This window comes from Thunnus albacares, chromosome 23 (assembly GCF_914725855.1).
Source record: "Thunnus albacares chromosome 23, fThuAlb1.1, whole genome shotgun sequence".
In the NCBI taxonomy this organism is placed as follows: domain Eukaryota; kingdom Metazoa; phylum Chordata; class Actinopteri; order Scombriformes; family Scombridae; genus Thunnus; species Thunnus albacares.
The window spans coordinates 23,477,412-23,492,831 of record NC_058128.1 but is presented as its reverse complement, the minus strand read 5'-3'; the positions used below and the strand labels follow the sequence as shown (position 1 = coordinate 23,492,831).

The following is a 15,420-nucleotide window of genomic DNA, read 5'->3' as shown; positions in this document are numbered from 1 at the left end:
CATGCAATTTGAGGGAGGTAGATTGTGTGTGAGTGTGTGTTTGTGTGTGTGACTGACTTTCAATCCATATATCACCAACAAACAGGAATAAGTCTGGTGACCTTAAAAATTCTGCAAACACCAGTGTATCCCATTAATTACCCAGACTGTGGCGGATCACCAATTTTTCCCGCCACAGTTTCATAATGAACTGAAAATATTTTTACATTTCTCATAATAACATAAATACAGAGGCTGAGAACGGCCATGCTGTTATCTCAAGATCACAAGTTAATTATTTCGTTATCTCGAGATAAGATAATTAACCATGGATGTATTATAAGATCTGGATACCGGACCCAAAGATAGAGTCTATTCAATCCAATAAGAATTGCTCGCCTGGTGCATGAACCTATTTTTTTCCCATCCGCGTTCTGCAGAGACCAAAAATAAACTTAGATTTTGCTGTGATTTAATTGCAATAAAATAACTACATTATAATTTGTAAAGAGTCTGAATTCATGCTTTGTCAGGTCTGTCCGCAAGATGAGTATGGATCAATCAGGGCTATGCTAACACTGTCATCTAAATTATGCATAAATATGGAAATGACATTATTGTTTATCTATGTACTGTGCAACTTTAAAATTATATAAACTCACCAGCATTTAAGATGTTTATTATGGATAATGCGTTTATGATTAAAGGTGCAGTGTGTAGAATTTAGTGGCATCTAGTGGAACAAACTTGGCAGAAATGGAATTTATTATTCATAAGTATGTTTTAATTAGGGTATAATCACCTGAAAATAAGAATTGTGTTTTTGTTAGCGTAGAATGAGCCCTTTATATCTACATAGGGAGCAGGTCCTCTTCCACGGAGCCCATCATGTTTCTACAGTAGCCCAGAATGGACAAACCAAACACTGAGAGGGCCTGTTGCATTCGTCACAGGTTTCGCGACCACCATAGATTCTCCTAGATGTTTGGATGGGGATGGTGAGATGGGAGGGGTATTCAGTTGGTTGCAATCTGCAACCTCACCGCTAGATGCCATTATATCTTACACACTGGTCCTTTAAATCATTTACCAGAACACAAAATCGTTTACAAGAGCACAAAGTTCTTCATAGATCTAGCCTCTTCATTTTCTCAAAGTGCACAAAATTGATGCATTTAACTTTAAAATGTACATAATTTTCTTCTGGACCCCCCTAGAGGGTCCGAGGTCCACCCACCGCAGTCTCACAAAATCCTGTGGGAATCATTGCACACCATTCACATACATTTATTTTTCTGGCTCCTTCTCTCTTACACACACACACACGCCACAATAAAAATATCTACAGTGCTGACAGCCCTCACAGGTACAATTAACATTTAAACACAGACCATAACACACTCGTCTTCCATCCTACAGCTCTAAAACAGTCATAAAAGACAGAATATCCTTCCAGCGAGACTAATCCATGCACTCTACACTGGCAGCGGCACTCTCAGCGCTGCTACAGGCTCTGTATGACCCAAATGTCTTACCTCATACGGTCTACAACTAGTACACACACCTCTGACAATTTAACTCTGCACACAAAAAGACACACGGGAACACTTAATGAAGTTAAACCCATCAGAGTTCAGAAATAGGATGAACAGTGGTGGAAAATCACTTCATCTCTGTAGTCTGGTTTCATTAAAATCTGAACAGAGTCTGGTCTGACAAAAAGAGAGCTTACATAGGTGCAAGGTTAACAATAAAATCTGACTCTAACTATGAGCAATTCAATCTAATACACTTGAATCTGTGCACATCAAGCTCTCCTTTACAAATGAGACTGATTGGCCTAAAGTGGACATAGAGATTAAAGGTCAAACTCTAACAGCTTGATCTCACTGGGCACGTCTGCATTCCGGCTGCGACTTGGCCGCCGGAGCTGATCGCAGCCACTCTAGTCAATGCTTGTAATCCCACCAAACGCACTGCAGCGCGTTTCAGAAGCGGCTCTCCATTCTATTTTTGACGGAAGCCGCGTCAAGCTGCACAGAGCAGATCAAGCCAGGCAGGAAGTCAGACACGTGAACAGCATAGAGCATCTGGTCAGTTTTGAAAATAAAACACCCTGTGCAGACTCCCGATCGTATATCACATCCCTACATCAACATTAATTGTATAACCAATGGCAGCAGGCCAGAAGTCAACTGGTCAGAGGATATTTGTCACCATGGATGACGAGAGGTTCATCTTGGAAGTGGAAAATCACAAGATTTTATGACACCACTGCTGCCACGACTGCCCTGGTCCCTGGCTTCCTTTCCAGGTAGAGGGGTGGCTCTCTTCTCCCTGACATACCGAAGCAAAACGCTCCGCTTCTGAAATGCTCCCAGTGGGGTATGAAACCGTGCTGAGGACAGAACAAAACCATGTCACAGCCAGAGCACGACACAGCCGTGCCTGGTGGAATCAAGGCGTAACTCCTACATGTGAATCTGTTTGACATGAAACTGGCTCCACAAGTCCAGCTGTCCTCACCAATTACACCGCCTGACCGGACGTTCTTTTGCTACAAAAGCACTGTGCGTCTGTACCGAGGATTTGGAAATGGCATTATACCAGTGATTTGAGAAGTCATGAGTGTTGGTATTATGCATGTTCCAATTGTAGCTGTTGTCCCTGGTGGTTGAGTGCTGAATCTAGAAGGGGTTGATCGATACGTTTTTTTCAGGGCCGATATTGATACCAATTATTAGTAATCAAGGAGACCGATAACTGATATTTGGAACCAATATACAAAAATTAGAATAACACAAACTCCAACACAAAACTTTGTTGAAATGCCTATGTTTGATAAAAAGAGAATTTTTTAATATTATATTAAAACAAAAAGTGCAGGGAGCTCCCAGCAGCATTTCTTATAAGGTTAAATGAAAATTTGAATAAATTAATTAAATAAATAAGTAAACAAACAAAATAGCTCCCCAGAGTTTTATTGAGTAAATAAAGTAAAAATTAATAAAACCGCTAAGTCTAAATTAATAGTCCCAAGGCAGCAGCACCAGATTGTGGTGCAAAAAGCAGAGTCGATCAGCATGCTCTCCACTGAGACGGCTTCTGTTCCTTTGATTACTATGGCTGAATATGTATAATAGCAATAGAAGTGACTATTCAACTCTGACAAGTGTACATCATCTATGCAGTCTGTGTATGCAGTCTGTGTAAGGCCTTAGATGCAGTTCCTTTGTATCCATAGTCTCCAACAACAATCCTGCACCTCTCCTAACAGTTACAAGAAGTCAGAGACAGCTTCAGTAACATTACTAGTAGTCGTGGGTTGAGACTGAGAGTATGGCCAGTCCTGGTAAGTGACGTGCAAGAAATAACATTATAGCCTATCAATTTTTTTGCTAGTCAGCTGGCTAAATTATTTGATTTCAACAAATCAACTTGTTGACATTCAGTATCACATTAAAGTTAGCAAGACTCAACATTAGTAGCCAATGGTTATTATGACCATCAGCTACCTATAAAATGTAAAAACACAAAATCATACAGATGAGTAATGTTGCGTTTGCTATATGGTAGCTAAAATAAGTTCCAGTAGCACTGGCACCAATGTTACTCAAAGATATAGCTATTGCTCCATAAATAAAGTCGATATGTCTCTGTATATCACTGCAACAGTGCAAGTGCATTATCTGGGCATTTTCAGCAGTGTAACTGGGAAACTGGCCATGTTTGTCATCATAGAAATAGATCATAAGATTGTGGTGTTTTTAAAACTTCAGCGTAGAGGATTGTGACGTTTACTGTAATTTATTTTATGGGCAATCAGATAAAAAAAAACAAAACGATTCCAATAATCGTAAAAATGGTGAATATTAGATCAACCAGGCCAATAATCAGTCGAACCCTAGAATCCAGTTTGTAGGCTGGAGACATGGACCATTTGTGTCACACTAGGTCACACCAGCATTCAAAAGCATCAAAAATTACTACATAAGTCAAATGAGAATAATAAATATGGGACATCTGGGCTACTGTATGAAGCACATCTACTGTAAGAGCAAGCATATCTATGCGTCAACTCTTGGTAGTTTGCCATGCTTGAAGTCAAGTGCCACATCAAATTTGCAACTACAAGGTTGATGAATGGACGTAAACCAAGAGTCTGTAAAAAGAAACTTCTGCAGACTAGATTTGGACAGCTCTCTGCTTTCCAGACTTCATAAGTATGTGCTGTTCAGCCAATGAGTCTGCAAGTGCCAGAGAGTCAAAATGGTGTAAGGCCATGTTACACTTGGGCAGATTCATTTAAAAATACTGGTCAACTACAAAAACGACTTACTCAAAGGTAATATCAAAACTTTTACACTCCTGGTGCTGGTCTTGATTTTTTATGCTCGACATGTTCCCCTCATTTAAAATTCATCTGAGCAAGGACAATCAAACAGGGAGATTAAACTCAGAGCAACTCTATGCTTAATTTGATTTGAAATATTTTCAGTGCTTAATAATACTAGAATCTAAAGTACAACTTGTATAATATCAGAAGTACAAATCTTTTGAAGGCAAAAACTATGCATCTGTTGTGTCTCGAAGAGCCACAACTTCTTAAATTTAAATTTAATGAAAAAAAATCAAAAGACAGCACACACAGCCACAGGGTGTGCCATGGATTTCTGCATTTTCTGAATAGAAGAAGTGGGGTGTGTAAATGTAAAACGGTGTGTAAAATTGCTCATTATAAATCAGTTATCATGGAAAAATTAAGTTTATGTTTAGGCTTTAAATTATGCTTTGTGGGCTTTGCTCTACTAGGAGTACAGAAAGGCTTCAGGCTCCTTTAAAGATAAGTTAAATTCAAGGAACAATTCCCATGTACAAAATGTTCTGGGCAAATAAAGTGATTCTACTTGTGCATTCAGAAGTACAGAGCTCTCCCTCCGGCTCTGCTGAGGCTCTGATGGATGAAAAGAAAATTATTTTGAATATTTTGACTTCTCAGAGTGTGAGATTCACTAGCATTACAGAGTCATGACTCTTTCATTCTGGAGAAAAAATTACCAAATATGAATACAAACCTATGGAATAAACAGTCTGAAAAGAAAGTAGCACAACACATTGCTGCATTTAGTGCATTTTCTGCCGGGAAACACTTGAGGAATGTTTTTTCCTTTAAATGGCAGCACACTTTGAAAGACCCTTTGAACCAAATATCATCTGAAATGTAAGAGGGAGATAAACTGAAAGGGATTGTGGGAAAGAGAAATAAGGACGTATAGCACTAAGGGAGGGCAGGGGGTATTAAAGAAAGCTGGTGCTGATTGAGAAAATCTCTTCCCCACAGACAACACATCTTTGGAAAACACACACTTTTTACAGAGCAAGGTCTGTCTCCACGGTAACAGATGTATGAGATGAGAAGTAATAGGGAGGATGTGTATATGATATGTGTGTGTGCATATTTGTGTGTCATGTCCCTAGACTAGATGAAAACATATAATGAAGTATGTCTGCAGAGTCCAGTTCAAAAATGGTTTCTTCAGTAATGAGTAAATTCATTGCAAATACACCATGAGAATTGAAAAATGTCTTAATTCTTTGTTTTCTTGGAAAAGTGATCCTGTAGCTGAAAGCACAAGGTGCATTTGTCTTCCAACAGATGTTATGTCTTTGTATTTTAACATATAGAGGCTTGACCGAGCTAACCTTTTCAACACACTCGCCTTTAATAAAGCACCAATTAAGCGTCCCGCTGGGGTCTGAAAGCATACTCATTAATGGGTCTTTATATACACATTGTGCTGTTTTGAGAAAAAGTCAGGAGGTTGCCTGAATAAGTTAGTTGATTAAATAGCAAATTGCAGGAATCCTTGGGGATTATGCTTTGGGGGTCATGAATATCTGTATTTCATTTTACGTCCATCTGTCCAGTTGTTGTGAGGATATCCTAATCTGGACCAAAGTGTGGGAGGTAGGTAATTAGAATGAAAAGATCTACTGAATTTCCAATAAAATCAGAAGCTACAGATATTTCTGAACTCACTCATACCTATTAGCAATGATTGTACAGTCGCTTGAAATTTAATGAAAAATGCTACATTTCAGAGGCTTTTAACTGCCACTGAACCTTCTTGATTAAACCACAGGGCTATCATTTGAACCCTGTCACGTTTGGAATTTTACCAGATCTCCTCTCGTCTTCAGAGGGCAGACAGGCATCATGAGGCGACAGAGTTCTTGGGATACATGGTCTTAGACATGTTCCAGCTACTTGTCACTTTCTTGCTCTTACCTGCAGTGAGAGGACGCAGTGCAAGCAGAGGGCGACCATCACCACAGCCAGCAGCACAGTGGCAATGTTGCGCATATCGCCAAGCGACTCCACCAGGGGAATGCTGCCCACCTGCCAGTCGTAACACAGCACGATGGGGGCCAGCAGCAGCCAGGCGTTAAAGGACAACAGGTAAGAGTAGGTCAAAATCCTGAGGAGAGGAGGTAAAGAGAGTTGGAGGATGTGGAGAAAGAGACAATGGATGGGAGGTAGAGAGAAATGGAAGAGGAGAGGGGTGTAGGATTGGGTAAAGGATATGAGGAAGAAGAGAAGGAGAAACTTTTGAGTCACGCAGTAACATTATCAGAATAGTCAGACCTAATCAGAATAGTAATCAATCATTACAATCATCCTGTTTATCTCAATGCTTGAGCGTTTGGCAGTTTACCTGAGGATGAAAAGAACAGGAGGTTCTCCAAGGTTAAACACTGATTGGGAGTAATTTATCTAACCTGACATTTAGAGACCAATCAAATGAGCCTCTGCCAAATCACAGCATGTATTGAATGCCAAAAGCCTGGGTTGTGCTGCTGCTGCTTTTTCTTTTGCTGTGGTCATCTTTTTCCTCTCCCTTTCACTGTGTTTCGCTCAGTGGGTTCAAGGCCTGCATGGCTGTCTGGAGTATTGATCTGTCCACAGAGTGACAGCTATCTGCTGCTATTAAAACAACCAGGACAGGGTCAGATAGAGAAGCACTGGGACTGCTCCAACAAACAGGACAAGGCGAGAGAGATAGAGAAGGACAAAAAAATAAGACGGGGGAAAAAAAGGAATGAGTAAATAACAAAGAATGGCCAAGAATGTGGGTTATTTCAGCATGCCCAACAGCAAAAACACACAATTTCTTTTGACCTTGCACTGGTAAGATTAGTTCTAGCCCCTGATTGACACTGCACTAACACTTTGAAGAAGCTCAGCATGCTAAAATCTAACCCTACCAACAGCTAAAATATCTTGCTGTTAACTAAAGACCATGTCCACAATAGTGTTGGTGGATTGGAAATAAGGACAGATTCTTGGATGTGGCAAACATACTTCCATTTGCCACACAGAAGATGGTAGTAATGCTCCATTTAGTTGTTTACCAACCACCAAAGGAAGAAGATGAGATTTCCATTGTTTTAGCAATTGTGGGCAGAAAACGTTTTCAAATGTACCCACAGTAATGTGGGCACATCCTACAACTATAATTGGTTTTCACAAGGACTGCAGTACAAGAATACACACACTCATTATGATCAGGTCAGACAACTTGGTGGCTGAAGGACATGTCATTACTGCCCAAACTGGTTTCCCTCTAGTCTGTAGTAAAGACAAATGGATTTGTAATGTAGGAGAAACATCTTTAACTGTACAGGCTGGAGCGTACATTCTGTTAAGTCAAATTATCTCTCTCTTTTATCATATGAACACAGAGCTGTGACAAACTTTAAGAAAGTAAGACGTGCCCCAACTGTGCCCACCCTTAAAACCAGGAAAAACTTTTATGTTCTCTGTTACTTTCAGCTGAATCTAAAGCACTTAGTCCGTCCTGCACTGACATCCTGCAATCTCCTCTATCCATTTATTGGTGCTTTCATCTTTGTCATTTCTTTCATCCTTGCAAATTTGTGTTTTAACTTTTTCAAGCCAAACACACCACTGTGGTGTTGTGAAGCATTTTACATGCATCAATTGATGTCTATAGCCCATCCTGAAAACATCATACAGACAGAAGAATCAATCAAAGTAAAGTAACCTATCCAGGCAGCAAATGAGACAGAATTGCTGCTTTTCTGAAGAACTGCAGCTGACTGAGTTTCAGGATGGTCTTTGTGATCAGATGTGAATATCCTCTTTAATCTCCCTCCAGCTGTCCACTGACCTCTACTTGGTGAGTCTGTGAACACCAGACCAAAACCAGTCAGAGAACTGACTGGGAAGGAGGCAGAGTTAATCAACCAGGAGGCAGTGGACTCAAGGACATTCACATCTGACACCTGAGACCATCTTTGGGGTTACAATCTCCCCACTGTATATGACCATGTGTTATCACATGACTGAAATTATATACTGAAGTCTTGTCATGACAACTGAACCAGCTCATTTGCATTTGCATTTCCAAGACCATGAGGTGGAGTTGGAAGCTAAGGAAAGCTAGTAAGTGAACCTTTGAATTTAGATTATTTGTTACATGAAACCTGCATTGCTTTCATCCACGTTAACATTGGCCAGCAGTCTTCTTCTTCCCACCTGTTTCTGCCCTCTTAATGTATTTCTCGGGGTGTTTCCACCAACAAATGTCAAGCTAGGTGGCATACTGCACACTAAATGTTTGTCTTTCCACCCTCTGAAGTCAGCATGAATGTGTATTGCATCACCTGCGTGATCCTTGTGAGAAATGTTAGTAGTGCACAAGATGAAACACATCTTTAAAACATTGCTCCACTGTGCCACAATTGGTCAAAACTCCACACAGTGCCTTTCTTTTTTTTTATGACTACAGCCCTGGTAGATACACTGCAGGGCCACATCTGAACATTCAAGCCATAGCTGGTTGTTGAACATGTGATTCCAAAATCACGCGCATTAATCTGCTGCTGTAACAATTTCCACTCTTCTGGTTTTAGGATTTCTAGCAGATGTTGGAACCTGGCTGCAGGGATTTGCTCCCATTCAAACACAGAAGTATTAGTGAGGTCCAACACTGATGTTGGGTGATAAGATCACAGCTGGCATTCCAGTTCATCCCAAGGTGGATGGGTTTGAGGTCAGGGCTCTGTGTAGGACTATCAAGTTCTTCCACAGCAAACCAGGAAAACCATTTATTTATGGAGGTGGCATTGTGCACAGGGGCATTGTCATGTTGAAACAGAACAGGGTTTTTCCCAAACTGTTGCCATAAAGATGGGAACCCAATGTTGACTAAAATATCACTAACTGAAATTTCCTTTAACTGGAACTCAGGGGTGCTGCTCAAACTAGGAAAAAAGCCTAGAAGTACACATAAGCCATATGGTGTGGAACCTGTACTGATGTGAGAGAGGTGACTCAAGAATGACTATCAATGACAAAGACTTTTTTAGCATAGGTAGTCATTCTTTCATCTGCTATTATTATTCCTTTCCCATGACTGACTTCCAGCAAATCTGAGCACCACTCTAAGCTGATTCTCCCCTCTGACTCTCTCAAAATGAGGTTACCATATAAAAGACGGTGAGCTAAAGTCTTCATCGATTCAGATGGAGGCTGTGTTGGACTGAATTCTGAATAGTCAGGCAGTGAGGAGCGGCTGCGGGTTAGGTATCGATTCCTCCAGGACGATCTAACAGAGAGACTAAAGCTCAACATGGCCGTGAAGCCACCTGCTGACGAGCTGGAGGGGGGGGGGGGGCACAGGCTGAATCCCCTCTGAACACAGCAATGAAAACATGTCAGGAAGACGAAAAGAGGTAGCGCTGGTCCTCCCTCTTCCTGATCCCTCTGCTGTCTCCCTTTGTTCCTCTGACTTCTGTTCAGATTGCCTATTAAAGAGATTGACGGCTGGAGAGCGACACGGGAGACAAAGTCTGAAATAAACAGGCTTGGGTCAATAGGCATACAAAGACTTGCAGAGGACTTGCAGAGGTTGTCACTAGCTCTCACACTCTCTCACACACACACACTCACACACATGGAGATAAGGTAGCCCTCCAATGTGGTGCTGACAGGCCGTTTAGCATGCAGCAGAATGTTCTCCACCTGCCGTCATCTGATGGGCCTGGGCCATAAATTCAATTTCCTTTTTTCCACATTTTGCAAGAGCCTCTAACCACAAATTACCACACATCCACATACACACACACACACACACGCAGTCGCACATCGACAGTGGCTCCCAGACAGGAGAAGAAACAGAAGGCAGAAGGAAAAAAGTAGTGAGGGATCAGGGAGCAGAAAGAGAAAATGAGTGATTTGTCAGATTTGTCAGGAGGCGTATGGGCGTTTTGCTCCCCTGAGATGGGAAGAGGATCCAGGCTTCAGGTGCGAAGCAGCGCTCTCAGCTGTTCTACACCTCCTCACACACACACACACTCACAGCTATACATCAAGGCATCTTCCAGTGCAAAAATGTCAAATGAGTGAAAGGGCTTGGAGGAAAAATTCAGCGATCTCAGATAGTTCTGTGTAGTAGTGCTATGTTGAAACTCATCAGCTATTTTTTTACATTTTGTCTTAGTCCTTAGATTAAAAAGTCCATGTGAGTTTTAGTCATATTTAGTCAATTTTATCCTTCTTATTTTTAGTGGACATTTTAGTCCTGTCCTACTGAGAGAAAAGCATGAACATTTAAGTTAAATTTTAGGCATGGCCAAGGGTGAACATTTTAGTCAAACTTAAGCAAACCACTTCCACGTTAGAATCCACCTGACTGATTTTAGTGTGAAATAACAGATACAGACTAGCAGGTTTGATTCAGAATTCTGCTACTTCAAAAATGCAGGGAGGGTGTCTGGTCTGATGTCAAAGAATTGAAGTTTTACATCCAGACGTGTATTATTTATTTTGAGATTAAACCAACATAGGAACAAGACTAAGAGTCCAGGCTTCATCCTCTGGACCCATGACTGCCTGTACAAAGTTTCATGGCATTGTATCCAATTGTTGTTGAGATACTTTTGTTGACTGACCAACAGACGTCTGATTCTTACTATTTGTTTGAGATGATAAAATTCTGATTCAGCTATTGCCTTGACATGGCTGCTGCAGCTCAGCTCAGTCTATTCAAACTCAAGATTTATAACTTTCATCTTTATAGTTATAGAATCAATCTGAGCAATAACCTTGAGTACTTGTTGCCAAGTACAATCTTTTCTATCTTGTCTGTGTTTAACTGAAGGACTTTTTTTTTTTTTTTTGTATCCATAGACTGACTCATACTAAGCACTGGCACAGTGAGTGTATGGGACCAGATTCATTCAGTGACAGAGCTAATTAAATCTGGGTGTTGTTGGCATAGCTATGAAAAGCAATCTTATTGTCTTCCATGATTCAGCCTAGAGGGAGCAGTTAAACAGTAGAGGCCCCAGAATCAAACCCTGTGGGATTCCAGGATTATACTCTGTGATTAACTTTAAAAAGCCATCACACAGGGTTACCTCTTGCAACACTACTACACAATCACTCTTTCTTTCTGCACCAATATGCGTCCACATGTCGACATGTTTTTTGTTTCTATCATTTATTTTACCTTATTATTTTACCTTCTCTCTCAGCTGAGCTACTGAGGCTGCTACTGGTGTTGTGTTTAAAATTACATCTCAATGATGTTCTTTAGAGATTTAGTCACACATTTCAGCACATTTTTGGGGAAAACTGAAATTATGATAACAATTAACGTTCTTAAATTACTTTCCATCTTTACCTTGTCTAAGACAGAAACAGAATGTACTTTATAATTCACACACATACACACACACGCACATCTTTATAATTCACACACATGCAGGTACTTGACCTTCAGAAAAAATGGAATAGTTACAGCTGAATCAACAGAGCTTTCACTCTCTTCTCTACAGCACTCAGTCCACCACAGTAACAGATTTACACACACATATATACACATCAGACACATGAACAGATGTGTGTGATGTGTCCTTAGAGAGACTGGACCATGTGTGTTGCATCTGGTGGTTACAGTACAGTTCAGACTGCAGTGGATGATGAGGATGAAATGTGACACTTCAACCACATCACGTATAGTTACTGTAATCCATCATGCTGACTGTCATCACACACACACGCACACACACACACACACACACACACGCAGACACACATAAAGGACAAGGAGGGAAACAGATGAACTGACAGAAAAAGAGAGAGGGAATAGAGAGAGTCTATAAATTGATTTATTTCTCTCTTACACAAACACACACAGACACACACACACACATAAACAGAGCTGATTAATGACAGTCAGGATGCTGCTGTGATGACTTATAAATGGACTGGCAGAGAGACACTAACGTGATGGATTGTCACCGTTACATATCAGATGAAGGTGGAATGCATAAATATAACGTACACACTCAGGTCAGAGATCTAACTGTGTCTCGGTGCAACAACCTTCAAGGTTTACGTCTCTCTTCACCTGCACACTGTGAATGTCGAACGCCAGAGACAAATGAGCGACAGACAGACAGACAGACAGACAGACAGACAGGTGATAAGGGAATAGAGACTCAGCCAGACATCAGAGAGCAGAAATAATGAGAGTAGGAAATGAAGGCGAGACGAAGGACAGAGTGAGGGATATGAGCCTCTGCTATAAATTTCCCATGTGGCAGAGGGAGAAGAGAGCTATTTGTCACTGCGTGTGCAGGCTGCTGTGCTAATGACAGATTATACTGTTCTCACAGATGATGACAAACACCAACACCGCTGAGAGGACCGCCAGACCTCACTGCTAACTCAAAACTAACTCATGACTTATTCCTACACCCTACTAGTGATTCCTACACCCTACTAGTGATTCCTACCCTCTAGCCAGTGTCACCCTATCCATTATCCAGGTCCCTTTACAATCAATCCCCATCAATTAAAATGTAGGCTAATTGTCTTCCCTCAGCATTCATGTTGATTATTATTCTGTGTTATATCATTAAAAAAAGCGTGTCATTGGACAGTTGGAATATCATTATCATTAGTTTCCCAGAGAGCAAAACAGCCATGTGAATGGAAATGATTTTTATGAGTGTTAAACAAATGCAACGGTTAGAAATTTGACTTTCAAACTTTAATTAGGTCTTGGTATTGATCACAGCAGCCAATCAGAAAGCGGTAATTTGGTGCCAAACAAAAAGCGTTTCTTATTAATTGTTCCAACAGAAAACAAGAGCAGCCTACCAAGGAAAAAGCCTGAGACTAAAAGCAGAAGGATATGTATCCATAGCTAAGGTATAGTGGCGGCATTTTTTCTTGTTTTGTGCCATTTTACTGAAATGATATGGTTGTTACTGTTTTATGATGCTATCCAGTTGATTAAATAATCATACCTGCAGATGTCTGGCAGAGAGTGTCACATAAAATTACCAGCTGAAAGGCCCACAGGGGTTTTGGCCGGGGGGGTTGGGGGTCCTCCCCCAAGAAAATTTGATGTTATTTGACTAAAAACTATGCATTTTCACATAATTTTGGACTATTATCATCACAACATTTATTTAAAAAAACGTTCTCGGTGCACAGACATCAGTCACTATCAGTCACTCCTCCTGTCCTCTGTCCTCCCTCTGCTGCTGGTTGAGAGGAGGGCTGGTTTGAGCCTGTAGCTAAATGTATTCATTTATTTTTTAAATATACATTACAAACTAAGCTAAACACAAACACCAACAAATAAAGAAGAGGAGGGGACAGAGAAGCTAGCGTGTCCATAAGTGACAGCAAAACGCAGCATAGTTTCCCCGTGTCTACACAGAAAGTAGAGCACATTTAGTAGAGCAGTGTTAGTGAGAGCTCCGTGTGTCTACACATGAGGCGCTCAGGTACAGTGTTGTGCGTAAGTCACTCATATTTTGGAAGCGCTCAGAGCCTAATACACAAATTTGATTGTAGGTACGCAAGTAAAATGGAGGAAAATAGACTTGACAGCGCTGTGAAAAAATATAGGAAAACGCTGAAGTCTGATGATAAAATTGTGAAAATGTGCATTAAAAACAGCCACAAACAAACGCCCCCAACAAACACCTCAACGCCCCCCTTTCAGTAATACTGCTTCCAGCACAACCTGATGTTCTCTGAAAGCTCCCTGAGGGGTGGTACTGTAATATTCAATATTTCTCTTACTGTCAACAAATCTCATGAAAATACCCAAACTACTACTGATATATCTTGTTCCTCTGTGCATTAGAGCTCCATTGTTGTCCAAAAACAATTAAAAACACATCAGTGAGCCACACTGTTGCACTGGATGACATGTTCCTTCATTAACATGAACACACACACTGTAATTTATTTCGATTAGATCCCACACGCACCGTCCTGCTGCCAGAAATACTCACTAGAGCACCAAATGTGGATTCATCCGTCACCAAAAATAGTCCCCGACAAATGCACTATTTCCTCCTGTTTGAGTAATGTTTACTAAAACAGTGGCCAGCTGTTTTAGGAAATTACTGAGCCTTTTTAAAAATTAAAGCTCTTTATTTGTGAGCTTTTTTGAAGATAATAGTACAACTTAACTAAATTATACTACAAGTGTTTGCTTTAATCAACATAAATCGTCATATTCATCACTGTTTTAAACCTACTCCCACTGAAGCCAAACCACTAACAGTCACTTTGAGCTCCTTCTGAACACATAAAAACTCATCTGATATTAAAACTACTGAATACTAATATGTGCAAATAAAACATAGTAAAGTCATTTTATCCATGATAATGTGTGCTATTTGTGTCTATGTCCTGACTGACCTCTACAGAAACACACACTGCTGGACATGTACTGATATGAAATGTCACTGTGTGATCACTAGTTTCTCAATAGTCATCTCAGTAGGGACTGAACTGAATGAACATCTTTCAACACTATTAAAACACTCAAATGAGTTTGTTTTAAACCGTTTCAATCATATTTTGAATTCATGGAGGAAAAGCTTTCTTTGGGTGATTTTCAATTGGTTAACATGTCTCCTCGCTTCCCTCACTTGCGTCTCTTCCTCTCAGCTCTTCCCAGCGACGATGTGAGAGAAACACAAGGACGGAGGGATTTAATTCATCGAACCTCTCTCACTCCAGCATCATTTCGAGGAGACGGCAACTACTCATGACGCACAGCATCTCAACTGTCAAATATGTAAAAGCCACCTATCAATATGCAGAAATGATTTAGTAACAGTTTAAACTCTTAAAATTCATGTACAATTAATTAACACTTTAAACTGTTACTTAATCATTTCTACACAGTGATAGCTGGAAGGAAAACACATGATAACTGCTCCTGTTTTTATCATTAGATTATAGATCTATAGCAGCGTCTGGCTGACGAAGATTACATTCATGACACAAATAGACAATTTAAATCTGTTAATTACTGAAAGAACAGACCCGACGTAAAGGAGCAATAAAAACAGCTGTAGCCTGCAGAATATGTCTGA

At 40.5% G+C, this 15,420-nt stretch overlaps 1 protein-coding gene across 2 annotated transcripts in view; it reads right to left on the bottom strand.

Moving 5' to 3' along the window:
* tmtc1 (transmembrane O-mannosyltransferase targeting cadherins 1) overlaps window positions 1-15,420 on the bottom strand; it is a 152,865-nt gene that overhangs the window by 46,256 nt on the left and 91,189 nt on the right. For both annotated transcript variants that reach the window (XM_044343776.1, XM_044343775.1), the window contains one exon: window positions 6,269-6,458. In XM_044343776.1, coding sequence (XP_044199711.1) covers window positions 6,269-6,458 — 190 coding nt within the window. The remainder of the gene's footprint in view (window positions 1-6,268; window positions 6,459-15,420) is intronic.